At 46.3% G+C, this 20,047-nt stretch overlaps 1 protein-coding gene across 5 annotated transcripts in view; it reads right to left on the minus strand.

Annotated features, from left to right (window-relative positions):
- Nucleotides 1-532: 532 nt before the first annotated feature.
- dag1 (dystroglycan 1) overlaps nucleotides 533-20,047 on the minus strand; it is a 60,039-nt gene continuing 40,524 nt past the window's right edge. For all 5 annotated transcript variants that reach the window (XM_085353618.1, XM_085353621.1, XM_085353619.1 and 2 more), the window contains 2 exons: nucleotides 4,655-5,116; nucleotides 533-4,459 (listed from right to left, as the gene is read on the minus strand). In XM_085353618.1, coding sequence (XP_085209744.1) covers nucleotides 2,618-4,459; nucleotides 4,655-5,116 — 2,304 coding nt within the window. In that variant the 3' untranslated portion in view covers nucleotides 533-2,617. The remainder of the gene's footprint in view (nucleotides 4,460-4,654; nucleotides 5,117-20,047) is intronic.

Consider the following 20,047-nt stretch of genomic DNA (forward strand, 5'->3'; position numbering starts at 1 on the left):
AACCCGTTTCTGAGACTGTGCTGGGCTACTTGAACTGAAGCCAGTAGCCTTTCACACTTATTTGCTTGCCCAGTGAGGTCTGAGTCTTCACCTTGACCCCCATCCTCGGGGGCTGTCGTGAAACCTCTTCGCCGTCTCGTTGGTCATCAGAGATACTGCAGCTAAAGAGCCGTCAATTTCACCCTTTTTATGACCATGCTGCTCATTTTAATTCAAAGGTCGAGAGTCTTGTCATATATGCGCACACCGAGCCACCTCACGGGTTGCCTCAATCAAACCCAGATCAATCCCCCGTTAATCTCTGTCATCAGTACGACCCGTTTATCCATTTCAGCATCTACGGACGTCCCGGGAATACATCGATCATCGCTTCCCCTACCTCCAAATTAAACTCTGTCGTGAATTATCGCAGAGGGACAACAGAGCTGGCAAATTGTTTACATCTAATCAATATTCCAAGTAATCAATGCAAATTATCTGTATGCAGCGTGTGGAAAGACAGAGTGAGCTGAGAGACTGTTTTCACAGCGTAGCCTTTTTAATGGGAAGAGCTTTCAAACGGAATTGTCCAACTAGTCATTCAATGGCAGAATAATTTAGTACAAAAGGACAGCGGTACAACCGTTCCAGTGAGTCCAAAGACCGTAGATGGTTGCCAGGCAGCGAGCTGTCTAGGGAGGTAAAACCTCTTGTGGACTTCAGACGGATTGATTTATCAATTCAAGGCTAAGTGGAGCAGTAGAAAAGTGACGGTGACCAAAAATCTCATCCATAAACATCAGTCAGGGTGGGAGAAAATATTTTCCCGGCAGAAATGAGTTAAATCAGAATGAAGAAAGGGGTGATTTTGCTTTTGTTTAAGGTACCACTTGGTTTTATTATTACAATGCACACTCCAAAAGCAAAAAATAAAAGCCTTGGCATCTGCACACCCGACAACATCACGACCGTACGAGTCACTCGAGCCTGCGTCGACCCGTTGCTGGGTCGACCGCAGCGTACATTATTATTGCAAAGGGTCACTTTCAGTTGAACTCATCATCAAACAGAAGGACATAAAGAAATAAAAGTTGTGAATACATAAAATATGGATCATTCAATTCTTGAATAGTGGGAAATACACTTTAAATGCAAACACACACACAGAGTAAAATAAAACGTTAAAACATGTGACCCATGACAAAAAAATCAAAGTACATAACTGAACCAATAATTGAACTTCTAAGCTAAGATTTTACAAATCACAGAAGACTAATCTTGAATCATTTTCTCGTTTTAATCATTAATCGATTTGAGGCTGTATCAAAAACTCTTGTAAAAAGAAAATTAAAACGTGATCTTATTGTTTCGGTGACTAATCGCATCCGCGTCTCGGCCTCCGTCGTCTCCTCCGTGAAATCTAGAATGGGATTATCTGTACAGTCCCGCGTGGCGTTCCCCATCCGAGTGGAGAGAAGAACTGCCTCGTTACATAAAAAAATAATTCTCCCTGGTCCAAAATAAATTGCAGGGTTGTTCTTCCTGTTAGTATACAACGTGGAGGTGTGTACAAAAGGGCAAGAGTTGTGTTGCTACATTTAATAATTGATCTCCAAATCTCGTCAACCTGTCAACTAAATTTCTTTGTTGCTTCCATCTGATTGAGTCTGTCGGCTGTACTGAAGGGAGGAAGGTTCATGTTTGAATTGTGATATTAGTGTTTCATATATATAAACAAACAGGAATACAAAGCTCCTGCAGGTTATTTTAGTGAGGCAGTCCCTTTCTTCCACATTTCTTCGACCTCCAAAAAAATATAACAATCTATCATAACGTCTTCCAGATATACAGTGAAACCCAAAACCAATGAAACAAAAATTATTCTTCTTCTCTAAATCTTTTTAGGCTACCTTGTTATTCTCATCTTTACTACACATTGTGAATAAGGATAAAAACAGACAACTAGTGTTAAAAGGCAAACCGTATTGAATCTGAATAAACACGCCCGCTCATTCAAACACACACTCACGCACACACTTCGGCCTCCTATTGTCTTGTGTCGTCTGCAGGGCTGAATTGAGATCCTCGCGATAGCTTTTCTCATATTCGAAGGATCTGTCTCCCTTTATTAAAAATGCGAGCTGTCGCCTGCAGCGGTCTGATGACAGGACGCCGTCTTCTCGCATTATTTAAAAGCCAGGCAGAAGAAGAGTTAGGCAAACACTTCAGTCCAGAGGAAAAAGAAAAAAGAATCTTGGGCTAAAAAGGTGAAAAATAATCCAGTATCCAAACTCGGGAGAAAAGAAAATGCTGGGATGGGAGCGCACGTCTCCCAGTTGTTGCTTCAGACCAGCTGGTCGAACCAAAGCCAGTGTGATGAGAATTTGCTCGTCTTAGGCCACTGTAGTAGGTGGGCTACCACGAAAACAGTAGTCCCTCCCTGTGCACTGTAAAGCCCACCCAAATCATTGCGCCCCGACCCATCCCAAACCAAAGTCGCTTGAAGCCTTTTTGTACTATAGCACCTCTTGTCATCACTCCCTGCAAATGTCCAGACAGACGAACACCAGAAAGGAAACTGTCAGAATTCCTCAGGCATCCTCACCCTCCGCCCTATCAGGGGAGGGTTAATCAAGTCTTAGGGCGGCACATAAGGAGGTGGAGATCTGTAGGGAGTTATGTTCTTCGGACGGGAGCCCTTGCCCTCCATAGGAGTGGTGAAGGGAGGAGGCGGTTGGTAGGGAGGCGCGTTGGGGTCGTCATCTTGCAGAGCCGTGTACTCCCCCAGCAGCTCCTGATTTAGGGGAGTGGTTTCTGGCGTGGCCATGTTTGGGTATTCAGGGGGTGGAAGTGGGGGCTTCTCTTCCTGGAGAATCAAGGGCATACTGGAGGATGGAGGTGGCTTGGAATCATCAAGTTCATCTGCAAAGATAATCGGCACACCTTTCTTAATGAAGGTGGCCTGGTCCTCGATGGTAAGCTTGCCCTTTCGTTTCTTTCTATAGCAGATCATTGCAATAATTCCTGCTATTAGCAATATTGCTGCCACCACCACAGCAGGAATGACCGTGTGGAGATAGACGTCATCTGCGCTATCCTTGCTTGATCCCACAGCTGGAGTGACAGCTGGAGGTTCTGGGATATCGATGTCTCCTGGTGGGATGAAGGAATACATTCGGCAGCTTGCCCTCCCCTTCACCTTGACGTCCAGTGGTTTGAATTCGGGGTCCATTATGTGCTTGAAGCTCTGTGAGGGTCTTCCGTCAGAATTGGCCAGCGTCCTGCTCATGACTAAGATCTGCTCCTTTGGACATGGATGCTGAGGCAGGCTGGTGTTCGTCCACTCCACCACAATGGACCCTTTGGTGATGTTCCTTAGACTCACCGTGCTGCTGTTGCGGTCCCCGAGGACATATGCCAGCTTTTTAACCAGGAGGATCTTCCTGTGGATGTTGTTCGTTACAGACCGTGGCTCACCCTCAAATCGTGCCGTAAATATAACGGGCGTTTTGTCATTGGTTGGCCAGCGGTTTACGCGTACCTCAAAAGCATCAATTGCATTGAGGTCACCTTTGTCAGCTGCCTGCATGAAGTATTCATGTTTTCCCACATGCTGGACATCAGGCAGTCCATACAGGAGTTGGCTGGTCGTGTTGAACTGGATCCAGGAGTCCTCTGGAACTATTTCATTATGGTTTTGTCGAAGGGTTAATCGCAGCTTATCTGTCGTTCCATCCTCTTTGTCAAAGAATGTATCAGATGGGATCTTGACTTCGAAATAAGTGCCGACCAATGCATTGACCTGGTCGATGGGGTTCCTTAACTCGGGCTTTTCGTTGAATGGATCTGGAACAGTGCGTGATGTGGTGGTCATAGGAGACTTTGTTGTGGGGGTCTTTGGCGTTCTGAATGCTGGTGTGGTTGTCTTCTGCTTCCTTCCTGGTTTCCTGGTAGGTTTTCTGGTGGATGTGGGTGTGGAGGCTGTGGCTGGTGTGGCGGTGGGTTGTACGTAGGTAGGCCTGGTCATGCTCGGCTGGATAGCAATGCTGCTGGTGGACTCCATGACCTTCGTTGGCTGGGAAGGTCCCGTAGTCGGAGTGTGAGCAATAGGGTCACGTACTCTAAAAGTAGGCTTTCCCGGAAGCGGGACGGGACCTCTCACGGGAGGGGCAGAGCTTTCAGTCGGTGCAGCAATAGAGGGAGAGGAGAGGGTTGGGATAATTCGCACTGGTGGCTCCACTGCAGTTGTTGGAGGAGGCACAACCAGAATAGGCGTCGGAGTGTTGTTTAGTTGTCGTCTCACTCGTTTGGGGACATGAGGTTTCTTGTTAGCGATGTGCCAGCCCACCACAGGGTAACCCAGCTTGGCTGACATTGTGCCTTCCTTTGCAGGACCCTGGACGCTGTTGATATCTGGGACTGTGCTCTGGTCCAGCGAGCAGCCGAGCTTCCAGGACAACAGAGCGCCGTTCTCCACCACCTGGAGAGACATCAGAAATGTTGATTAGATGTTTACCAGTTCAACCCATTGGTGACTATTAGAATTATTTATAAGTAGCTGCACAAGGTAACTAATTTTGTTCTATAAGAAGCCCTTCAAATTGACACAAACTGCTCAGTTCAGAAAAGAGCTTTGAGGGGTACTGCTAGTAGAGTGAAATGACTATTCACTCACCTTTTTGGCATTCCCAGGTCCAGCCATAAACGCAGACATGTCAAACAGCCTGTTGTTGACCACAGGGAGCATCTTCATGTACTGAAGCCCAACACCAGAGAAGCTCCTCATGTTATCCAGAAGCTCTACCCTCTGCTCTGAGCTCATCTTTGTCAAATCAGCATCCAGGATCACCGTCAGCACTGTGACCGGTTCCTCGTTCCCACACATGAACTGTTGGACGTCATTTTCAGTGGACGCCTGGTTAGACGTCAGCTGAGCTGAATCTGAATCCAGGCAATCTTCAGGGTGCACTGCGATGGAAAATACCTCTGAAGAAGACGAGGATTTAGTGTGGTTGGAGATGGACACGGTGATGTAGTGAACACCTTTATCCTCTTCCAAAGGTAGACCTTGCAAGATTCTGCTGCTGGCATCCCAGTGCAGCCATTCTGGGAGCGAGTCCTTACCCATCTCTGTAATCTGGAAGACAGAAGAGGGGGGGGAAAAAAGAGCCAGATAATTATATATATTAGCTAGCTTAACGGTTTTAGCATGTAGCTACAAAATATCCAAAAAACTGGGTTGGAAGGGGAGTTGGAGATGTACTATGATGTGGTTTGGTTTAGGCCAGGGGTGGGCAACATTTTAGATGTGTCCTTGATCCAACACAGCTGATTTAAATGGCTAAAAGTTCTCCAGAGGCCTGGTAATGAACTAATGATTTGATTCAAGTGTGTTGACCCAGGGTGAGATCTAAAACCTGCAGACCCTCGAGCCCTGGAGTTGGACACCCCAGGTTTAGGCTCTAATCAAACATGATTTCTGGTCAGCTTTGACAGTAGTCTAACAGTATCAGAAGACAGGTATGAAAGTTTTGGGACCTCTCTACTTCAATTTTGCAACGAACCCGATGTAAACGTAGCTTCTTTGTGTAAATCTGAAACGGCCCCTCGGTGCTCGTGCCGCTAGCAGTCAACCACAAATGTCGATGCTCAAATATAAATCATAGTTTGTCATCAGCGTCTGCATTAACATAACCCCTACGCCAACCATAAATCCAGTTTAAGCCTTCCTCCTTCAGCGCATATGGACACACTCAACAGAATTGTAATTTAAACCCGACTAAAATTAAAATAACTCGGCCAATTACACGGCTGGGGACGCCCACATGGCAGGAGGCTGATGGAGAGAAATGGATCGCAGGGGACTGACAATGCATCCGTGCACATAAATTCAAAAACAAGAGCGAATGCATCCTGCGCCGCCTCCCCGCCCCCGACCCTCCACCAGCCCCTACAAGTTAATTCTGCGGCTAATAAATCCTGGTTGATAAATTATGTAGAGGCAACGCTCCCTAGACACATCATTAATGCTCTAACCAGCACACAGGCGTCGCCGGGGGAAAACACACACAAACACACAAACACACACAGCCATGCAAACAGTCGAACACACACACAGAAGCCTATTTTCCATGAGAGGTGCAGCGCATGTGGCCACCTCAACAAAAATCAAAAGCATGCCAGCAGCTGGACTTCTACCAGTTACCCCCTCGTGGACAACAAGTCTCCTAAATACCCCCCTTCACGCCCCCTGCTGGATAAGCGCCCTCAAGCCTTCTCTGGCAAACTCTTGGATCTCGTCCTTTTTTCCAGAAGCAGAGCAAACAGCAAAGGGACATAGTGGAAATAAGTTGTTCCAGTCATTTTATTTATATCTTCCTGCCTTTTCTTTGTTGCCTCGCCTGCTTTTCTCATCCTCAGTTTCCCGTCAACTTCACTCTACTTCCCTTTCTTTCTGCATCGCCATGCTCTCCTCTTTAGTCCCGCCTTCCTTTTCCTTCTGTCATTTCAAAGTGTCACGATTAAAATCTGATGCTCCTTTTCCCCGCCGCCAGATAAAAGCTCATTTCTGGATGTCACGATTCAGCTCGAAAATTATTACTGCAGGAAAACAAATTATAGATACAGTTCTGTCCACATAATTATAGATTACAGAAAAGCAGACAGGGCCCATTATAACCGACACTTGAGCTTCATAACATAGGCTGTTTGAAACCAGCAGCCTTCTGCGATGCTGCGCGGCGAGCAGCAGAGACGGCAAAAATATCAGAACGGGTCAACGGCTGGAAATCAAGAAACAAAAATCTTCAGCTTCCTCGGCTGATTGAGTTTGTCACAAAGTGTTCTCCAAAGACAGAACTTCAAACCAAACGCCTTCTGACACGGCGCTGCAAATTAAATCACAAAGAGACGACGAAGGACAGGCGAACTGTCGGGCAGCGATCTCCTCCAACTCGTCTCTAATTGTTCGGTAAATTGCTTAATTTGTGTCCGAATAGCAGAAGGATGATCGCTTACTTAAGAGTTGCTAATTAAATATGAGTGTGAGGAAAAAACACGGGTGATCATTTCACTTATCGAGGCCTATATCAGGAAAAACTCACTGCTGTGCTGTGTTAGTACCGTACCGGAGCCCCAGTAACACCAAACTGGGCCCCAGGTCCAGACAAACACAAAGCAACCGTTGCACCCCAATAAACATATCACCCTTTATACAGACATTCAAACAAATAATATTCAGTAAACCTAATTTTAGTAATTACTATATTTTTATGATCTCATTTCTTATTCTGCAGGGATGTAACTCCCTGGTGGGCTGTGAAGGTACTGCAGGTTAAAAAAAACTATTCAAAATCCTTAATTCTTATAAAGGTAAAAAAATGACAAAAGTTAAAAATTTATATGACTTATTCCCTGAGGATTAAGCATAAAATCAAATTATAATCTTTGGTTTAATTCTTATATCAGGCAGTAGGACAGCATCCATTGGGACTCGTTCGTCTATTAAAATCTTCCTTTGGACTTCAGTTTTCAATTTTGAAAAGAAGTTAAAAGACTGAAGCACGAATGTGAAGTTTAAAAATGATTTATTCTTCATTTTGGGGGTGCGTTTGATCCCAAATTCACTGAAGAGACTTTAATTTGAAAAGTAAAGCTGCTGATGAATCAAATTCAAGAAATGAATGAAAGGAAACACAAAGGGAACAGTTCATTTTCCTCTCGTGTGATGATCAGAGCCGTGATTACAGGTTCGGGTCGGCTGCAGAACATTTTCATTCTTCACATGATCCCAACAAGCGTTAAGATATTAGCAAATAAAAATGGAGCGATTCACTGATTCGGCTGAGATGTGAATTGGACTTGTGTGTAGCTTTTTCTGGCAGTTTCCTGTTATTTTTGGACATTTCACAATTAAAAGGCGCTCGAGTAAATTCATCTCCACTTTAGTTTATTGTGGATCTCAGTTCTGAGGACTTCTCTTCCTATATGCATTTTTATATGCAGGAAAAATCCTGGTGAAATATAAAAAGCTCCTGCTGCTTGCTACCAGGCATCCACCACAGGGTGAAGACATGTCGGGAGAACGTGACGAGAGTGGAGCAGAAAATAAAAGATGACAATGAGAGGTGGTGCTGAATGATAAGCTGCAGGCCAGCTGTTCCCGTTAGCTGTGTGGATACAAACGGCAGATGAAGCTAGTCAAACCTGATGTTTTTTTTACTAAAAAACCCCAAAAACCCATCTTCCTGACCCGACTGACACTAAAACGGCAGCGGCACAGGCCCGACTCCAGCTGTGATTGGGTAAGCGCATCCCCTCCACAGCACATTCCCCAAAGCTGCTCTCCGAGGCAGCGTTCCTGGCTCGGCGTACGTTAAAACAGAACACAACAGCACCTTTTTAACTCCTGCATGAACCCAGCAGAGAGCGTGGAGTTTCCCGCTTCCCTAAAAGAACATGAAAAATACATCAAATCCTCTCAAAATGTCAAGAAACATATTTCACATCTTTTCCTGGCACAAGTCTGCGGCGCAGAGGAGTTTGATGTTTGGCCCTAAAGGTTATCGTGCGCTCTCACGGGCTACTCTGGCTTCCCTTCTTCCTCCCATTTAGCACGCACCTCTGGCGAGGTTACAGCCCAAGCTCCTCTGAACCAGCCGGGAAACTTTGGGAGGATTGGTCTGCAGAGGAGAATGGAGGGCGCTAAACCGCTTTGTGGGACATTATTAAAGGTGAAGGCGAGGGATGTACGGACGTACCGAAGCAGCGAGCAGGATGAGAACCTTTCAGAGCTTCGGTTAAATGCTCGAGGACTTTACAGCAGAGAGTTCCTTTGCATCCAAAAAGACTTAATGCTTAATGATGACGTTGGTGCTTTATGGCCGATTCAAAGACCGAATCACTGACATGCAGACAGAGGTGTGGATGCCCCCCCACCCCCCCACTTAAAAGACTTAATTAAAGCCAAATACGTGATAATCTCAAAGTTGGGACTTGTTTCATCGTCTTTGAAACAAGTCCCAACTTTGTGGCTGACACATGCGTCAGCCACAAAGCCACCATGACTATCAGCTGCAACAAACTAGGCAGAAAATGTATTTGAAGTCTGTGTGAGCGACAGCCATGAAACACGAGGAGACGTTATCGCATATCAGCAGCATCATCCTCGTTTTCCTGCGCGTCGCCGGGCTCGCTCGCTCTGCAGGCTCAGCTTCCTCATTCAGAGACGCAGCCTGGACAAAAAGTCAGAGACGGATCGCAGAGTATTCGCAGTGTGTCTGACGTGCAGAGGGCATGAGCTTTATTTTGAAACACCCCCTCTGACCTCTGGCACGTAGGCGTGGACACTAGCAGGCTCTTTAACGAAGCACTTCTAGTTCGAGCCCAGTGTTTGAGTTTTCATTCTATTAAAGTCATTTTTAAATGAAATGAAATTGAATATATTTTATAGAATTATATTTTTAATGTTGGCCGTGTTATATTATTTATGTTCTATGACCTACATTAGCTGTTGTAAACGGGCCGCAGCGTCTCTGCCTGAGAGTAAACAAAGGTTTTCATGTCCTCTCTGACCAAAAGGACCCTCGTTGATAGCATCACAGTCGCTATGCTACAGGAGCAGCGCTTTTATAGACCGTCCCACCCGGTTCTGGCTTGTGAAGGTGTGGCCTGCATTAGCCACGCCCTGGATTTGGACACAGGTAACACGTGTTAACGATCACAGGTGGTGTGACACATAATTAACTTCACTTCTGTCCTCACTCTCTTCACACCCGGCGCTCTAATGACCTGATAATATGGCACATAGATACACCGCCTTTATGAAACACTGGACACACACACACACACACACACACACACACACACACACTTTTGTTACCTCGAGAAAAATGCAATCACAGAGCTCTTTCAAAGAAGTCCAAGAGTGGGAGCGAGCGCGAGGCAGATAGACTGAGATAGTGACAAAGACAGGAAGCAGGAATGAGTGAGAGAAAGAAAACGAGAGGTCAAGCAAGAATAATGAGAGAGAAAATGAGGGAGAGATCTCCTAAACATGGACATATTACGAGGAGGCATCGAGTCTTGCAGCAGAAAGAAAGCAGCTCATTGTCGCAGCGAGAGGCGAACGCCGAGAAAGGAGTCCATTGTTACGGCGGACCTGGTGACAGCTCCACAGATAAGCCTCATATTTGGGAGGAGGACGAGGATGAGGAGGTGCAGCGGGAGCACAGTGATGCGATATGATGACTTGGGGCGAAATGAACCTCAGAGTGAGATGAAGGAGGACAGAGGGAGCGTGAAGGGAGGAAGAGAAGGAGGAATGATGGGGGGAGCAGAGGAGTGTAAGGAAATGCAAAGAGGGGAGAAGTAGAGCGAGGTGAGAGGCTCAGCGTGGGGCGAGTGAGAAAGGTTGCATTCAGAGAGCAGGCGGGTGGGGGGGTTGCAGGAAACCTGCAGAGGGAGAGAGGGCAAGATGGGAATGGCTGCCTGGCACAGTCGAAGGTTTCCAGTGGAAAATATGAAGACGGACGGACGAGCTATTGGGGGGGGCTTCAGCTGGCCAACAGGCAGGCGGATGTTTATGGGGGGAAATCCATCTTAGAGCCTATTTTCTGCTGTTAAAAATTCGAGGCCCCGTCCACAGCAGGCACACTCACACTCTCGCGGTGCAGTCAAGGAATTGGAAATATATGAGCAGCGAGGGCCGCGAGCTGTCCAACTCCCAAATGTCAGCTTGATCGCAAAAAACAACCAAGTTTTTAAAATGGAAAAGTTCTGAGATCGGAAAATGGGTTTAAAGGCAGTTCGATACGAACGCCGCTCTCCAAATTCACTATGGAGAACACTCAAGCCATTTTCACACAGGTCACTGTGGACTTTTTCCCCACAGTCGTCCTTCTGTCATGCGGCACAGGAAACACATTCTGCACTCCTGGAAATACTGTTTGTTATAGGTGACGGGGTCTGACGAGGCACCGCTCAGGAGCCACACGGGACTGAGCCAGGCTGAGCGCAGCATCTGCACAGCACCTCTGTCTGACACCTCAAAGGCTTCGGCCTCTACAGCAGCACGCCAGTAAAGACGTCCAACAACAGGAGGTCATCCTGGGAGCGAGGACTGAACCCTGGACTTTTACCCCGGAGGCAACAGCTTTGTATTTGGGACCGTTTACTTTAACTGGAATGACTCTAACACAGCTTCATACAACATGCCTCGTTCACCCATTCATACAAGCACTTGCATCTGTGCTCAAGTCCTTTCTATCCACCAATGACACGCATTCATACTCTGATGGATGCAACTTGGTGTTAGTAATATTGTCCAAGGACATTCGACATGTAGATGGGAGCAGCCGTGGATCAAACCACCAACCTGCTCTACCTCTGTGACTTATGCCGGGCAGTATTTTAGCAATAATTTGGTTTCCTGGAACCGTTTATTAAGTGTCAAGTCTGAGCCTCAGTTAAGCTTAGAACACCATCATCTTTGGCGTTTTTCATCAATGGAACTGCTTCTTCCTGGTAAAAGGAAGTTTTTCCTTCCCACTTTCGCCAAGTGCTTGATTGTAGGAGTTTTCCCTGTATGATTGTAGGATCCTTACCTTACAATAAACAGCGCCATGAGGCAACAGTTCTCGTGTTTTGTTGTTAGTTTTATATTTTACAATAAAGGCTATCTATATTCTATTATTATATTCTATATTATTATATTATATTCTATATTCTAGTAGAAATAACCGAACTGAACTGATACCACCCTTTGTTCTGATTTTCTAAGCGCTCATTCACGGGACTGTTACCTGCACAAACATGTGATCAGTACTGCAGTTCCTGCTGGCGAATTCGGACGAACAATGAAAATCATACAGAACACACACGTGGAAAAAACACAGATTTACACACAGCTACAGAGGTAAGTTAGACACAGTGCTGGTTTGTAATCTGCTGAAAGCTTTAAGGTATCAAACAAGATTTTCCATTCTCAGTATAACTAAAAAGAGAAGTGTTAATGTCGGCATTTCTCCAATAACAGCTGCAATATGCAATTATTATAAATTATATATACCTGCATTATAAACCAAAATTGAATTAATACATCCTCAAATATAAAAATATACACCCAGAACTCTGCATGTTTGTGGAAGGTGGGTTTACTTCATGGTCATAAAGTCAAACAGGGGTGTAGATTCCCACAGATGAAACACGTTCCAGGAAAAATATACTCTTCCTATTAACAAGCTCTATTTCAGGATCAATGTGGGATCCACAGGAATCAGCGGCATCAGGAAGACATTATGGGCTGTGGGAGTTTAAGAAGTCATTAAAATGTTTGCGACTGCTGCGCACAAGTTTGCAGTTACACGCACACGTGTGTGCACGTCACACACACTCATAACCACACACACGCGCCTATTATAAAGTCGTTAAAGTATGACGATGAAGCGGCTCTGGGCTACAAAACCTGTGCTGAAGTATGCGCTCTTTATATCACACACACACACACACACACACTGTGGAAAACCCGGCCGCCAAGGCCTGCGGCACGCTCACAAAGCTCTCCTCCTGTGTCTCTCTATCCCTCTCTCTCCGTTTTCTTGCCGTTACAATAACGAGCCAACAGAAGCCGGCCATTGTGGGACTCCAGCTGTGTGGGTGAGAGATTCAAAGGGAGGGAAGAGAAAGATGTGCGTGCATCAGCCGCTCCTGCAGGAGGAGAAAAGACGAGTGTGTGAAGCGGCCGAGAAAAAAGGTTGCAGGAGAGTGTGTGTCGTGTTATGACAAGGACGAGTGGAAGGCGAGCGAGGAGCCGAGCGCACAGCTTGCGGCCTTTGCAGAGACCGTCCGAGGAGCAGGCTCGACTTAGCAAACACGACGGAGCCGAGCTTCCTACCGCGCTACGCCGGACGCGCGAGCGAGGAAAATGAAACCGTGTAAACAAAGCCAGCCGAGACAGATGTGTGTGTGAGAGCAGAGAAGCTGAGCTGGAAGGGCAAAGAAAATGAAATACTGCGTGCACACACACACACACGCTGCATATAATGTGCATGCACGTGTACTGTGTGCTAAAAACAATAAACGTGTGTGTTTGTTATCTTGTCTCAGCGTGTGGCTCGGTTTTCGCAGACTCTCACTTTCAGCTCTGACTAATGCTGCAGCCCCACCACACCACAATTACTCACCACACACACACACACACACACACACACACACACACACACACTATCCTCAGCAGTAGAAAATGTTCCACTATCTCTTTACTCTCAGCCTCACGAGGAAGGCAGAGCACAGGAGTACACACACACCTACACACACACCCACATCTTCATCTTCCTCTGCAGCGCTCGAACACAAATACCTCAGAATAGAGACTGGCCTAAATATCTGTCAGCCGATGAAACAGATCTGCTCTCCAAAGCCGTCCTCTAAAATGACATGGTACCTCCGTCTCCACAATTCTCTCCATCTTCCATCTTTGTCTCTTAAATTTATTTTCTCCCTGTTATCTTTCCTGGAACCTCACCTTTCCTCACCTTGCATCTTGTAAACTCTTCCCGTTCATTACTGAACTCGAGCAGTCTTATTCTGTTTACTGATGACACAAAGTTATTCCATTTTTCACTGAAAAAAGTTGCCAAACACAAAGCAAACACCTGGGGTGGAGGTGGGTTGCAAAGTGGCTTGCAGGAGCACGCTGAAGCGGCTTAAATGGCGTGTCCTGCGTCAGCCGCAGATGACCACATGGCCTTGGTCACATTTGCTGAACGTGTACGCTCGTCTCGCCGTTGAATTATGTCAGCGGCTGGGATTTAAGGCATCAGCTGGAAAAATATGTCTAAAAAATGACATAAAATCTCAAAAAGTAGCAAAAGAGAAAACGGTGCTCACAGCATTACAGTCCTGAGTGAGCCGAGCGAGAGACTCAGCAGTGATTCACAGTAAAGAGTAAACTAAAGACAGCGCTGTGGGCCAAATAAGAACGCTGTTAAATCCTTTGTGACACGGCTACAATGGAGGGAAAAAAATGGACAATTAAGCACACGTCACACAAAGTTACGCTCCCATCATTTCTTCTGAGATGTGAATAAAAGGAGCTCAACCACAATTCGATTTGCTCTTCTGTTTGACGGACTCAGTTTCCCACCGGCCGTCTTCATCGGGAGACCTGACAGAGCGAGCGCGTCCTTAAAGACGACGGACTCGGCCGAGGCCTCGCTTGTCCCCAGGTCAGCAATTACGCCCTTTTTCTTTGCTGAATAAAACATTAGCCCTCTATATCCGGCTAACGAGCTTTAGTGCCGACACCAGCCATTAAATTTGAAACGCGGTGCTCGGGGATAATGAGAGACACTGTATAGAGCGTCCTTCTTTTGAAGCGGCGGTGACGCTGAATGCTGCAGCCTGAAGAGGAGGCAGAAATAAGATCGGTTTGAGATGAGAGGAACGACACGGACGGCCTCCTTCCAAGTCGAGATTTCAGCCTGTTTATATTAACACCGTTGGAAGAGCGAGACCGAACAGAGCACACCGGGGTACTTGGGTACTGAAATCTAAGGCCATGTTTTTCTGGGGTATTTGTAGCCTTAACGATTGGCTGCCAAGTGTTTTCTGTGTGAGTGTGGAAAAAAAGTTGGCGTTCATCCTCCAGCTTCACTGTGCTAATGTTATGCTAACATAGCTGTGTCACTAGCAATCACGTAGCACAACATTATATACCAGCTAGCCCAACTTCAGTAACCCTAAAAACATCACTGCTGTTTAGTTTTCTGTCTTCATTTATGTTGGAAGTGGTAGCAGAGCTGTACGTTTGAATTAGTTTCAAAAATCTCTCAGTCAGAACATGCTATGAAATGTTTAGGTGGAAACTAGCGAGCAGATATTTTAGGCCATATCGCCCAGCCCTACGGTGCGCCTTAAAAAATATGATAACTTCTACCTTCTTTAGCTTTAACTTTTTGTGCGATGGTTAGCATCTTCCTACCGCAGATGCCTTTCATGGTACAAAACGTTTCGTTGACATTGTTGTTTGTTGGCGAGAAAACTTACAAACATACAGTGCAGCACTTCAGAGTCACACTGCTAGCATCGAAGATTTATGTAAATTTGACAAGCTGAACGCATTCTGGACTGTACACACAGCACGAGATCGATTGACAATGAGAAAAAAAGCGTGCAAAATTGCACCAAAAAAATCAGCGAAACAGCGAGGCCGTGAAAGGTGAACCGCGTTATAGCGAGGGACCACTGTAATATATGCACAGCCACCCATTGGTCAGTGACGTCTGGCGTTTGTTTCCAAATTGACCTTGATGTTGTTAAATGAGACATATTTCTACACCCTGCTCTAACATCCTGTACGGTTAAAGTACAGAGACAACTGTCTCTTATAGTCTTATGTGTAAATATGCTGGATATTTTTAATGGACTTTATACATTTCAGATTTAGATGTACTGATTTTTTTTACATTGTCAGTCTGACGGCCAGTAAATCCATTATGTTTGTCAGGTGCACTGACTGGTGTCAAGTGGCTTTTCTGTTCTATTCTATTGTATTCTATTAAAAGGAATAGTACACCGATTGGTTCTCTCTCACTGTGGATGGTTTGGGTTTAAACCTCAGGCCCAGCAGATCTGGTCTTCTAATCTAATTTGCGCTATTATTTCTTTTTTTCGGCAAAGCAGCCAAACCACAAAAGCCGACAGAGCCTGCATGTTGTGGAGGAAGCTGCCTGCTGACAGTGAATATGGGAGTGATTTCAGCTGATTGAAAAGGCTGATAGCGTGTCACGAGGACTCTCTCCTGATTGGGTTGCAGGCACCTCAGTGAGACTCTGCCCAACATTCGGGCCGATGCCGTACTTTTCGAACTTTGTGCACACAGTGAAGCATCACTACTGCTTTGACTTATTAAGGCAGTCAACACACAATCTAAGACCGCAGCGTCTAAAAATAAACTGCCACTGTAACTTTCACACACCAAATATGGCTCGGCTCACCGAGCCTGGCAAACCAATGAAAGCAGCCCACCACGCTCCAGCTCCACTCCCCCTTTGGGCGACAACCAAGCATGCAGGAGGATCCCGGCCAGTCCAGAAGCCGTGGTTGCCTGGCTACGGAGGCACACACCAAAACAACGTCGCCGGGAGGCATTTTTTCAGCAGCACGAGCAGTATTTACTTTCAGAAACGAAACCACTGAAATGAGCTCCATCTTTCTCTGCCGTGCTTTTCTTTGGGAGGTTAGGGAGTCAAACGGTGGCTGTTTGGCAGTAATTATATGTGCTAAAGGTCAAAGGGAAATCACGCCCTGAAACCCAACACTGACATGAAGGCATCAATGTGAGTAGCAGAGAAGCAGCTTGACACTATGAGCAGGAGAGTCCCAGAATGTGAAGCGCACAAACCCTCATTTTAAACTGAGAGCCATCAAATTGTGAATGAATTTGTGGGAGCATATAATTTGGAACATATGAATCAAGAAGCCTCGCCTGCTGTATGTTTAATTACATAGCAACATGGCCACCGCCGTCCCGGTGCCAGTAAACCCATCGCACCGTGCTAGCTTACAGCTAGGGTGACTCATATGTTCTGGTGTGTTTTTATCTTTGGGTCGCCTCCTCCCTCCTGCTCTCTTAATACCAGTTTTCCACTGCTATCCTGCCAGCTAACAGCTCCGGAGCTACAGGGGCTCACAATGTAAGCCTGTCTGTAAAAAAAGACTGCAGGACAAGCAGAGAGGCCCGCGACAAAGAGTGACAATGCTGCCATTATCAGAGGAGAGCCTCGAGAGCCAGAATGAAAAGTTTTTGTGAGTAAAGAGACGTGGAAGCAAATGGAAAGAAGGGGAAATAACAGAATGACGGCTGCGGTTTTAAAACCCATCGAAAAGAAAATGCAGAGGGAGTCTGGCAAAAAAGGAGAAAATTACAGAGAAGGGAAAGAAAGAAAAATAATTTTTGCTCGTGCTTGTGTTGCAAGCTAATCTGCAGTAGCTGAAATGGGAGACAGATTGCTGATGTGGAAGAAAAAAGATGAAGCACAGAAAAGAAAGGGAGTTCCCTTCGGTGGAAATTTAACAAGAAAAAGAGACGGCGAATGATTGGGGGGGGGGCAGGAGGATGAGATCTAATTGAGAGGAGGGAAAAGGATACAGCGGGGAGGAGAAGAGAAAGTTAGTTTTCCCACCAAAATGCCCCCGAGGGAGCCGCCGTTAACAACAACAAGCCACTGTCTCCGTTCATCAGGAGGGGAGTGATCCAAACAGCGAGTCGATGTGTTCTGACAACCGCACGCACGCAGCCGCTTCCTCCCTGCGTGCAAACACACAGCAACACGCAGCCGCAAATATGCATGCATCTACAAGTGTGCGGCCACTTATTCTGCTGTATGTGTGCAGGAAACTTGAAGATTTGGCTGTTTAGATTTGGATCCACTAGTCCGTGTCATCGGGAAGAAGCGCACCCGACTCAAATTCAGCCTACAGCAGCACGGCGAGCCCAAGGAAGCGCCAAGAAGATGACGAGACAGGCCTAAAGAATCCCAGCTTTAACCTCCTTGGAGCTGGCGTACACATATGTGGACGTCACATTTTGGGTTATTTAGACCAAAATACTCAATTTTGCTCTATAAAGGGCCTGAATCCACTTACGAGGACGTTATACTGCTACTGTTCTATCGAAATTTTAAATGAATATCCTCATATGTGGCAGCACGGTGGTACGGTGGTTAGCACTGTTGCCGCACAGCAAGAAGGTCCCGAGTTCAATACCACCATCAGGCCGGGGTCTTTCTGTGTGGAGTTTGCACAGACATGCAGACATGCAGCTTGTGGGGATAGGTTAATTGATTAATTCAAATTGCCCACAGGTGTGAATGCGGGAGTGAACGTGAGTGCGAATGGTTGTCTGTCCCTGTGTGTTAGCCCTGCTACAGACTGGTGACCTGTCCAGGGTGTACTCCGCCTCTCGCCCTATGACAGCTGGGATAGGCTCCAGCACCCCCCGCAACCCTGAAGAGGATAAGCGGAAGCGAATGGATGGATGGATGAAAAAATATCTGGTAATTCTTCGTTTTTATATTCATCAATCACCCCAAACATCAAAGAGAAATTAAAAATGCATGCCGTGGAAGAGTTCCGGTTTTAGGAAGTTAACATCACTGCCTAAAATGGTGCTAAGAGGTCTACGTTATCCTAACAGAGCACTTGGCTCTCGCTCTGCAGGCCTACTTGTTGTTCCTAGAGTATTTAAAAGTAGAATGGGAGGCAGAGCCTTCAGTTTTCAGGCCCCTCTTCTGTGGAACCAGCTTCCAGTTTGGATTCAGGAGACAGACACTATCTCTACTTTCAAGATTAGGCTTCAAACTTTTGATAAAGGGCTGATCAGGTGATGCTGAATCAGCCACTGGCAACAAAAGACTCCCCCAAATCTTCCCACCGTTGCCAACTAACGGGATCTTTTTGGACACCAGCTCCACGCGGTAACAGCCGCTCCCTACAGTCTGCCAGCAGAGAACCATGTTGAGCCCATAACTGTGTCGTCTGTTGGAAACGTTGGTTCATGCTATAACAGTACGAAGTGTTAACATTATGGCACTTCAAATAATTTCGAGTCTCATATTAACCAAAATGCCATTTAATCATATAGTGTAGTATTAAGTGGACACGGCCCTGAAAAACAAAGGCATTAGACTCCGTGTCCTTCAGTGGTAGAAAGCTGTAGACTCTCGCCCACGAAAAAGTAGACAACAGGGGACCATCATTTACTGAGAAAGTTACTGAGACACTGTTGTTTAGAGTAGAATGGCGTAGCGGGTAATAAAACTGTTAAGCGTGCGTCACCATTTTGAGATCCGTGGCACCGTGTCATGCAGGACGCATCACCCTTCTAGAAGTATTGTGTAAGAGAATAAAAGTTGATGGTCTCCTGAGCAGTGGTTTGTCTTCCATCGGATGCCTCTGAGGAATCAAAAGAACTCGGTGAAGTGTTGATATTCAACAGAAGCTGTCCAAGCCCGACTGTTTGGTGTACAGTCTGCGTTTCCTTGGCAGCACAGTCAACAGCAGAACTATCAGGCGGTGCAGCGGCTGATATGAATGCACTGGCTTTCAGTGCAAACCATAACTTGGTGTGGTTTAAAAGCTGCTGCTGAAACCCTGACCATCAGCAGAAGGGACCAAAGGGGCTTCGGTGCTTTGATTGGGCAGCAGTCAAAGGTGCAGGAGGTGGACGGGGAAAGCAAGGTTGATGCATCTCTGCTTCGACTCCAGATCCAGATAAATGGTAGAAAAATACAGATAGACTTCTGACGAGGGTCACCTGCTAAACCATCCATCTGACTGAAGTAGTTCTAGTAACACTGAATAAGAGATTCCCAACACTGTCCACACTGAGCATGTGTCGGAGTGATTCACTCTCTCTTTCTCCAGCTCACACCTCCTCCTCCTCCTCCTCTGGGTGTGAGCTCAGATCTTTCAAGCAGAGCAAGACCAGCGTTTTACCAAATAAACTGTTTGTTATCCAGAGTTTTGCTTTGAGGCGCTTTTACGTGGAGGACAAAGACGCAGGGAGTGGAGGCGTGTTGGAGGGAGGGTGGGGTCGTTCCACAAAGTAATTATGAAAGGGTTAGCTGTGAGTATCTGTCTTTAATCTTCATGCACAATCACAACATTGAGATAACAGAGCAGTACGCAGCATCTGCTCACAGGCAAACAGATGAATACCCACATAGGCTTCTTTCGTTTTCCGTGAACTGAAGCACAAAAGAATTTTCAGCTAGCGTCAGTTATTTCCTGGAATAAAAAAAGGAAAAGCGGGTAAGCGTGCTTTGCCTGCCAGCGAGCCCATCAGCCAATCAGCTAATTACGCTGGTAATTGCAGTAATGAGGCAATGGAGAGTGCTCATCTGCTGGCCAGAAAGCCCAAACTTCCAGCCACTTCCATTAATAACAGCAGAGAGAACCACAGCAGGGTCGTCGAGTCCCAGCAGCACCTGCACGCAGACGCCACGATCGCAAAGGTTCTGGCTCTCCAGCCGCTCTGAATGATAACATCCAAAATAAGAAAAGTAAG

The sequence above is a fragment of the Diplotaxodon limnothrissa genome, linkage group LG5, assembly GCF_057381915.1.
Source record: "Diplotaxodon limnothrissa isolate DT_005_m linkage group LG5, D_limnothrissa_male_GT1.1, whole genome shotgun sequence".
In the NCBI taxonomy this organism is placed as follows: Eukaryota; Metazoa; Chordata; class Actinopteri; order Cichliformes; family Cichlidae; genus Diplotaxodon; species Diplotaxodon limnothrissa.